At 46.6% G+C, this 9,822-nt stretch overlaps 1 protein-coding gene across 2 annotated transcripts; it reads right to left on the reverse strand.

The window, feature by feature from the left end:
• Positions 1 to 246: 246 nt before the first annotated feature.
• kpna7 (karyopherin alpha 7 (importin alpha 8)) lies at positions 247 to 9,253 on the reverse strand. Of its 2 annotated transcripts, none has more exons than XM_024141713.2 (13): positions 8,987 to 9,253; positions 8,609 to 8,749; positions 7,150 to 7,235; positions 6,595 to 6,763; positions 5,129 to 5,228; positions 4,967 to 5,049; positions 4,166 to 4,252; positions 3,900 to 4,076; positions 3,612 to 3,668; positions 3,054 to 3,230; positions 1,134 to 1,316; positions 844 to 990; positions 247 to 395 (listed from the first exon to the last, which is right to left on the reverse strand). In XM_024141713.2, the coding sequence occupies exons 1-13, from the start codon at positions 9,050 to 9,052 to the stop codon at positions 312 to 314; spliced, it is 1,557 nt and encodes a 518-aa protein (XP_023997481.1). In that variant the 5' UTR covers positions 9,053 to 9,253; the 3' UTR covers positions 247 to 311. The 2 variants fall into 2 exon arrangements, with proteins under 2 accessions (XP_023997481.1, XP_023997480.1); XM_024141712.2 differs by having other exon boundaries at positions 247 to 398.
• Between the last annotated feature and the right edge of the window lie 569 nt (positions 9,254 to 9,822).

A 9,822-nucleotide genomic window follows, 5' to 3' on the forward strand; every position in this document is an offset into this window, starting at 1 on the left:
ACTTAGTTGGAACATTTCTACTTAACTATGTTTACTTGCCAGCTAAGTGGCTAGCTTTGCAATCAAGGTTCTTGGTTGCAGAAGACCTCCTGACAATGTGCTAACATTTTTAAATAAAGTTACATTTGGTATGAAATAACTCCATCTGTAATATCATATACCCCAGATGGGTATGAATCTGATACCACCCTAGTAAACAATGAAACATTACAGTGGAGATGATAAACTAGTCAGCTGGCCCAGAAGTGCAAAAAAATATATTTATTACATATTCAAAATCATGTTGTATTTTAACACTGGACTATGGATTATTAAAACCGGAAGGTCTTCTGCACATCCTGGGTCTTGAAGGCCAAGGTTGTGTCAGTGGCTTCAGTCTGCAGACCCTCAGCCTCCTCCTGGGACAATGCAAGATGTTGTTAGACCCACCTGATCAATTAGATTTTAACCAACAAATTGTTTCTCAAAGTGAAAATGCAATGAGATTGTTCTAGGGCTCTGTCTGAAGTGTAAAAGCAGTCAACTCAATGAGTTCTCAAATCAAAAGCTAATTGGAGGACGAGGAGCATTGCACTGAGGGGCATGAGGGATCGAGGACTTGACTGCTTCAACACCTTTCAGACAGCAATGAAGGACCATCAGTTTAGTGACCACTCCCAGGTGCCACTCACCGACTACTCCCAGGTGCCACTCACCGACTACTCCCAGGTGCCACTCACCGACTACTCCCAGGTGCCACTCACCGACTACTCCCAGGTGCCACTCACCGACTACTCCCAGGTGCTATCTACTGACTACTCCCATGTGCTATTTACTGACTACTCCCATGTGCTATTTACTGACATCAGTGAAGAACTTCTCTATCAGTCCCTGGGCCGTACGGTACACGGTGTCATTCTCATGGTTCTGCAGCATCTCGATCTTATCCAGGCCTCCCAACTCCTCAACCAGTAGACACAGCTTATCAGTCTCACCCATCTTCTCTGCTGCCTGGAACAAGAGAGGATGAGAGAACGAACGTAACGAGGTTTGACAAGGTAGCTCCTGAAACAGACTGCTTCTCCGCTGCCTGGGAGGAAAAGCGGGTCACCCTTTAAACTTTAAAAAGTAGCAGCAATGACTAGGTATCTCACCATGAAGAGGTTGTGGATGGCGTCCAATATGACGAGGATGGTCTTGGAGTCTTTGACAGTCAATAGGTTGAGGATGGCCTCCAGGCCTCCTGATTGGACCAGTTGGATAACCTGCTCCACTGTGCCCCCGCTGGTGAAGTTAGTTATGGCCCACACCGCCTCGCGCTGGGTCTTAAAGTCACCCTGAGAGACCAGATACGGGGATTAGACTGGGGTGGTTAGTTATGGCCCACACCGCCTCCCGCTGGGTCTTAGTCACCCTGAGAGACCAGATACGGGGATTAGACTGGGGTGGTTAGTTGTGGCCCACACTGCATCAGTCACCGAGAAAACAGAAATACAGGGTAAATGCTTATGATCGTTAATGCAGACTTGAGCTTATCAATGCGCCACCTTTCCCCTCGCCTGTTGATATACACTGCTCAAAAAAATAAAGGGAACACTTAAACACAATGTAACTCCAAGTCAATCACACTTCTATGAAATCAAACTGTCCACTTACGAAGCAACACTGACTGACACATTTGCACATTTGTGGCCTGCTGGAGGTCATTTCAGGGCTCTGGGCAGTGGCACCTCCTTGCACAAAGGCGGAGGTAGCGGTCCTGCTGCTGGGTTGTTGCCCTCCTACGGCCTCCTCCACGTCTCCTGATGTACTGGCCTGTCTCCTGGTAGCGCCTCCATGCTCTGGACACTACGCTGACAGACACAGCAAACCTTTTTGCCACAGCTCGCATTGATGTGCCATCCTGGATGAGCTGCACTACCTGAGCCACTTGTGTGGGTTGTAGACTCCGTCTCATGCTACCACTAGAGTGAGAGCACCGCCAGCATTCAAAAGTGACCAAAACATCAGCCAGGAAGCATAGGAACTGAGAAGTGGTCTGTGGTCACCACCTGCAGAATCACTCCTTTATTGGGGGTGCTTGCTAATTGCCTATAATTTCCACCTTTTGTCCATTCCATTTGCACAACGCATGTGAAATTTATTGTCAATCAGTGTTGCTTCCTAAGTGGACAGTTTGATTTCACAGAAGTGTGATTGACTTGGAGTTACATTGTGTTGTTTAAGTGTTCCCTTTATTTTTTTGAGCAGTGTATTTTATAATGTCTTACAAGTGTTACTGTGCATGAGGCTAAACACATTGTATTTTTACTACTATTTAACAAAACATATTTCATTAAATATTTTATCAAATGAAAAGGACGACAAATCTTGCGAGGGAATCTGATCTAGTCGGTCCTCAACTAATTGCTCAGACACTTCATTCAGGGTAAGTGGAGTTGTCAATGGCAACAAATCCTTCAGAACATGTACAAGACCATGCCTAAAGACCATGCTAAAACGCTACCATGCTAAAGAACCATGCTAAAGACCATGCTAAAGACCATGCTAAAGACCATGCTAAAGACCATGCTACAAGACACCATGCTAAAGGACCATGCTAAAGACCATGCTAAAGCCATGCTAAAGACCATGCTAAAGACCATCGCTAAGACCAAGACCATGCTAAAGACCATGCTAAAGACCATGCTAAAGACCATGCTAAAGACCATGCTAAAGACCATGCTAAAGACCATGCTAAAGACCGCCACATTTGTATGAGCGTTTATCCCGTGTTAAACTCAGCCAGCTACCTTCTGTGAACTTAAAAACCTGCGTCGTAGGACACCTCTGGTCTATAAGTGCAGGCGGTAGACTAGTGGTTCCTAACCCTCTCCTCCGGGGCCCCCAGCCAGCCGTTCCAGAACTAGCTCATCTGATACAACTTGTCAACAAGCCCTTGATTAATATGTTCTAGTTCAGGGCTACAAATACATTGTAACATCTGAGGGTTCCAAAGGAGAAGTCTGAAAAGCACAGGTGAGTAGCTGCTGTATCAGTTGGCTAGTGTGGAGGTGTAGTGAGGTGTCACCAACGTTGCGTAGCAGGTCAATAAGAGGGGGCAGCAGGCCACAGGTGAGCATTTGTTGAATCTGTTGAGCGGGACCAGCAGCGATGTTGGATACGGCCCAGGCTGCCTCCTTCTGGACGCTGGGCTTGCTGTGTCTCATTAAACTAGGCAGGACAGACAGCACTCCTGCATCGATGGCCACCTGACAGGAATACAATTATTAAAGTAACAAAGTTAAATCAAGCGTACAGGTAGTTCAGTATCCTCTAGCCACCTGAACTCATAATACAAATGGACTGTCCAAAGCTTTGTAATCATAGCGTAGTAGCCAGTTAATGTAAATACATTTCTTCATCAAGTGAATATTAGTTAACTCCTAAAGCTTACAGGCAATCATAAAACCACTGGCTAAGTGTAGTGAAATGTGGTTTTACAGGGTCACCCATAGTACAGCACCCTGGAGCAGGTTGGTGTTAAGTGCCTTGGTCAAGGGCACAGACAAAACCGTTCCAAGAGCTTACGAGGGGAACAGCAACTACAGGCCAAACAACCTGCTAAAAGGTATCAGTCCATAGTTAGTCACCTGAGTCTGGATGTCTGAGCCACTCACTATGTTCCCTATGGAGCGTAGAGCTGGGGTCTGGAGGGGAAGAGATACGCTTCAGTTACTGTCACTTAGAACACCATAGGCCTTCACATGTAGTGTTAAGAGTCTATAGCGAGCCCTGGGTCACTCCCGCCATCGCGAGCCCCGGGTCACTCCCTCCATCGCGAGCCCCGGGTCACTCCCGCCATCGCGAGCCCCGGGTCACTCCCGCTGACAGTAAATGAGCACGTGTCTTTTTAAAGACAACCAGTTAACTTTATTTACCACCACAGTGAGCGCCTCAAAGCCCATGAGGGCCACCAGACGGGGGACAATACCGGTCTGGACCACAATATCGATACGGTCGTTGGCACCATCAGTCAGGTAGGACACGGCCCAGCATGCATCACTCAAGACATCCTGATCACTCAGGTGGAGGAGCTGAAGCAGAGAAGGCAGCACCTGGGGGAGGAAGAGCACACTTCTAGATGAGGAAGTGCACACTTCTAGATGAGGGGTTAGTGAACTGAGTGCAACATAGTGGAGGTTACCTGTTGGACAGCAGATAGGGGAGGGAAGGGGTTCTTGTTCCTACAGAGGTTAGACAGGGTCCATGTCAAGTTACGAAGGTATCCCACCTGGAGAGGAGAGATGACTTGTAACCAGTTCAGGAAACTGAAAGTGGGGGGGGGGGGGGGGGGGTGGAAGATAACATTCATTCGGTTCCTACCCTAAATTTTTGAATAAGTCAGTAATGTAACAGAACGTGGAATAAGTCAAGGGGTCTGACTACTTTCAATACACTAATTCAGCAGGCCTAATTCAGCTCTGGGCATCTTATGACATGCATTGAAGCCAAGCCGCCTCCACCCTCACCTGCATCTTGCACCCAACTCGTCTGGCATTTTTTTTATTTAACTAGGCAAGTCAGTGATGAACAAATTCTTATTTTCAATGACAGTAAATAGCTTCCCACTCCTTAGAAAAGCTGTTCCAGCCATACTAATTGGTGAAATCTTAAACAGTTTGATTCAGAAGAGGTTAAGAATTGTATTTTGCGGGTCAGAACAGAAGGAACACAATTTGTTAAGGAACAGGATGTAAAATTGGTTCAAACATGACAGGTGACAAAGGTAGCCCACCTGGTGGGTGGAGCCAAACCATAACATGAAAAGTAGATAAGAGCAGGTGTAGATTAAGGACCCTACAACGTGTTTACTTAGGACAGGTGTACATTAAGGACCCTACAGTGTGTTTACTTAGGACAGGTGTGCATTAAGGACCCTACCCTACTTAGGACAGGTGTACATTAAGGACCCTACCCTACTTAGGACAAGTGTACGTGAACTTACAGGTGTGTCTGGGGTGATTCTAGACAGCAGAGCAGGGATCACGTTACATTCTATCAGAGTATCTCGATACGCCGGACCATCACCTGAAAACAGGGAACAGTCTTAGTATGTAGGCTGCTGTTCAAGCCCAGTTGCCCTCATGTTTCCTGGGCTCTGTGTTACCTGCTATGTTGCCCAGGGCCCAGACAGCCTGCTCACTGATGTGCAACATGGGGGATGCCAGCAGAGATATGAAAGCTGGTACTGCACCATGCTCTACCACCTGTAGAGGGAGACATTACACCAGTCAAATCCAGCCAAGCCATACAGAAAATCGTTACATCACATCGGCCAAATACAACAGGTGTATTAGACCTTAGTGAAATGTTTACTTACAAGCCCTAACCAACAATGCAGTTTAAAATAATTAAAGAGCAAGCACCAAGGCTGGTACCACTTGTGCTCTCCACAGTGCCATCTAGAGGATGCCGAACAGTGCAACAGTTTGGAAAGTTAAATATACTGAACAAAAATAAACTTTGACCAAGTTAGTTCATAAGGAAATCAATTGGAAAGGTTTTATGCCCTAATCTATGGATTTCATATGATTGGGCAGGGGCCCAGCCCACTTGGGAGCCAGGCCCAGCCAATCAGAGTGTTTCCCCAACAAAAGCGCTTTAGCTAGAAATACTCCTCAGTGTCATCTGTCGGGGTGGCTCTGACTATCCCCCAGGTGAAGCAGTCCTGGGCTGGCACGTTTACATGTGGTCTGCCATTGTGGCCGGTTGGACATACTGCCAAATTCTCTAAAACGAAATTGAGCGGCTAATGATAGAGAAATTAATCTTCAATGCTCTGGTTGACATTTCTGCTGGACAGTCCTGCAGTCAGCATGCCAATTGCACTCACCTCAACATCTGTGGCGTTGTGTTGTGACAAACGGCACATTTTACAGTGGCCTTTTATTGTCCCCAGCACAAGGTGCACCTGTGTAATGATCCATGCTGATTAAACAGCTTATTGATATGTCACACCTGTCCGGTGGATGGTTTATCTTGGCAAAGGAGAAACGCTCACTAACAGGGTTGTAAGCTGTGCACAACATTTAAGAAATAAGCTTGGAACATTTCTGGGATCTTTTATTTCAGTTAATGAAACCAACACGTTGCGTTTTACATTTTTGTGTTCAGTATAGTAGGCTTTCACCACCGAGGGGGACTCACCAGGTTAGCCGAGCCATAGCTAGCTGAGTGAGTGACTCCACAGTCTACCTGAAGCAACCCAGGGCTGTGTGCATGCACCTGTTGTGTGTGCCAGGAAGTGCCCGAGGCGATGTTGGTAAGAGCCCAGGGCTGTGTGTGTGTGCATGCACCTGTTGTGTGTGCCAGGAGGTCCCCGAGGCGATGTTGGTAAGAGCCCAGGGCTGTGTGTGTGTGCATGCACCTGTTGTGTGTGCCAGGAGGTCCCCGAGGGATGTTGGTAAGAGCCCCAGGGCTGTGTGTTGTGCATGCACCTGTTGTGTGTGCCAGGAGGTCCCCGAGGCGATGTTGGTAAGAGCCCAGGGCTGTGTGTGTGCATGCACCTGTTGTGTGTGCCAGGAGGTCCCCGAGGCGATGTTGGTAAGAGCCCAGGGCTGTGTGTGCATGCACCTGTTGTGTGTGCCAGGAGGTCCCCGAGGCGATGTTGGTAAGAGCCCAGGCGGCTTCAAACTGCAGACTGGGGTCATCGTCTCTCCCTAGGAACTCAACAAATCTGGACAGCAGCCCTGCCTCCACTATTTCCTTTAGAGGGGGGTTACGCTCACGGGACAGGAGCTTCCTACAGGGGGGGGGCGGGGGGGGAATGAGTTACCTTAGTCCCTGTATGTCTCGTCACCTAGTTCTGTAAGTAATGCATTCAGTGGTGCAACCGGCTAGGTATCCCCTTCCACACAGCCAGATGTATTAGAAACAGTCAATGTTGCAATGTTCCCTTGCCAGTGGACATGATTATGACCTGACCAGTGCCCTTACTACCTTCAAACAATCATTTGACTGACTAGTCTAAAATCGAGATGCAGCAGCAAAGACTTAACAGTTATGAGAAATGAGGCTGCTGCCAAAGCGTCAACATAAACCAGAAGTGGTCATGCGGCCCAGTTGGTAAGTGCTGCTAGTAACGCCAAAGTCAATTACCTAAGGAACCAACTCATTGCTGGACCTTACCTGGCAGCCTGACATCCTCTGGTCTGTCTCTCCTTGCAGTCACTGTTCACATGACCAACAACCTCCTCGATGGTAGTCACAGTCACCTGGAGACAAAGCATGACAACCAAATGTCGTGAGAGAACTTACAAAAATACTCATATCCTTTTCAATAGTAATTCAGGGTCAATTTCAACTCAGAAATCTGACATTCAAATAAAGAATCCCCACAATACTCTGACATGGTATAGGAATTTGAGTTCACTTCCTGAATTGGACCAACCTTGACCAGATCAGATCCCCAAATGGAACCGTAGTCCCTACTCTAGTGGCCTTTTAACCAGGGCCCAGACACCCTACTCTAGTGGCCTATTAACCAGGGCCCAGACACCCTACTCTAGTGGCCTTTTAAACCAGGGTCCAGACACCCTACTCTAGCGGCCTTTTAACCAGGGTCCAGACACCCTACTCTAGCGGCCTTTTAACCAGGGTCCAGGAACCCTACTCTAGCGGCCTTTTAACCAGGGTCCAGACACCCTACTCTAGCGGCCTTTTAACCAGGGCCCAGACACCCTACTCTAGCGGCCTTTTAACCAGGGCCCAGACACCCTACTCTAGTGGCCTTTTAACCAGGGCCCAGACACCCTACTCTAGTGGCCTTTTAACCAGGGCCCAGACACCCTATCTCTGTTGGACCTTTTAACTAGGGTCCAGACACCCTACTCTAGTGGCCTTTTAACCAGGGTCCAGACACCCTACTCTAGCGGCCTTTTAACCAGGGTCCATAGAGGCTAAAGTGGTAAACCATGTACAGAAGGGTGCTATATGGGATGCTGTTATACCTTTGATAAGCCAACAATATCCTGAAAGTCAGTCACCTGGAGGTGCCAAGAACTCTTATATTATAAACTGGGTGGTTTGAGCCCTGAATGCTGATTGGCTGAAAGACATGGTATATCAGACCATATAAAACGGCCATGACAACACCTAGTTTCACTGCTTTAATTATGTTGGTAACCAGTTTAACAGCAAGGCACCTCGAGGGGTTTGTGGTATATGGCCAATATACCACAGCTAAGGGCTGTGTCCAGGCACTCCGTATAACATCCCTTAACCATGGTTTGATTGTAGGCCACAAATATGACTGTTATCTAGAGGTTACTTCAAGGTACAGTTTGCCATCAATCCATGGTTAATTTTCACCAGAAATGTTTCCTCATACATTTTAGCACGTGCACAAATACCATTCAAGTCATAGGTCAATATTAACATTTCACACAACGTTCAAAACCTCTAATATCAATCCCATGACTTGAATGGGTTTGGTACTACACTTGTTGATATAACGTTAGCATGTGGAGACAAATGATGGATTGCCGGCGTCATACCTCGTCCAAAGACTTCACAGCCTAGGTAACATGAATCCAGTCTTTGTAATTTGGAAGAACCATCCCTTCACTGTAACAACTCAAATATGTACCTCGTGGTTGTCGGTGTTGAAGTCTGAAGACTGGACCGCATCCTCCGGTAGAGTGGAGATGTTCCGCCTCTTGAGGAAGTTCTCGTTCTTCGCGGCTTTACGCAGCTCTACGCACTCCGCTATCCGCCGCTCACGGAGCTTCTACAGACAAAATGACATTGATATCAGGCTACAAGGTATTCAATAAAAAATAAATAAACTTTTCGGAAAATCGTTACGATTGAAGGCTATAAGTGCTGTCATCCTGCGCTCATGGAGTTGGATGGGGGAAAAGATCCAAACCGAAAAGTGGAAAAAAGAATGCAGAACAAAAACAAAGGACTTTCAACTAACTCGACAGTTTAGAGAATCTAAGTCTACGCTATAGATCTGATTTACCGACGGCTCTTTTCCCTTGTTCTTAAACTTGCTCAGACGGTCATCAGTAGCACTCTTGGTGGGCATGTTGACCGTTGGGTTTAGATTAGACGAACAAAGTTCTCTCTTTGAGACACTACAGCCGAACGCCTCCTGTAGGGTTGTCAGGAGATTAAATACATCTTCAGAAGGATGACAGGTGCATCTCCATGCTGGTGATTAGAGTGACACTCCTGACACACGCTCCTCTTAATTGTTTCCCCCGGTCAATCCAATGGTGCGCTTGATTGAGCTCGCCTGTGGCGACGGTGGGCAAATATCCCGCTTGAAAACCAATGGAATGCCTCATTAGTGCACAACCCGGCCCATATCAAGCACATACATTGTGTGAAATGGTGTCTTTTTCTTATATTTACAAACTCAATACTCTGATTTAAATATTTCATAAACCTACTCTATATTACCAGTCAAACGCAGTCTTAAAGGTCCAGTGCAGTCAAAATGCTGTTTTGCCTGTGTTTTGCATCATATTGTAGCAGTTGATGAAGCGAATGATGTAAAAGTGTGACCAATTTTGATCTGTGTTATGTTCTGATACTGTGCCTTCAGAAAGTATTCACACCCCTTTTTCCACATTTTGTTGTGATACAGCTTGAATTAAACATTTTCATTTTGTGTCACTGATCTACACACAAAGTTATTATTATTTTAAAAAATGTATTCATAAAAAATGTAAAGCTGAAATGTCTTGAGTCAATAACCTCTCTTGGGTAGGGGGCAGTATTTTGAAGTTTGGATGAATGAGGTGCCCAATGTAAACTGCCTGTTACTCAGGCCCAGAAGCTAGTATTGGATAG

This window comes from Salvelinus sp. IW2-2015, unplaced genomic scaffold (genome assembly GCF_002910315.2).
Source record: "Salvelinus sp. IW2-2015 unplaced genomic scaffold, ASM291031v2 Un_scaffold2682, whole genome shotgun sequence".
Taxonomy (NCBI): domain Eukaryota; kingdom Metazoa; phylum Chordata; class Actinopteri; order Salmoniformes; family Salmonidae; genus Salvelinus; species Salvelinus sp. IW2-2015.

Bases quoted from the DNA above. Each gene is read 5' to 3' on its own strand.
- kpna7 (XM_024141712.2), bottom strand. From the start codon at position 9,052: ATGCCCACCAAGAGTGCTACTGATGACCGTCTGAGCAAGTTTAAGAAC. The intron at 5,050-5,128 runs GTAACACAGAGC...CCCTGTTTTCAG, and splicing joins GGCCCTGGGCAACATAGCAG to GTGATGGTCCGGCGTATCGA. The intron at 4,077-4,165 runs GTAACCTCCACT...TTCCTCCCCCAG, and splicing joins CCCTATCTGCTGTCCAACAG to GTGCTGCCTTCTCTGCTTCA.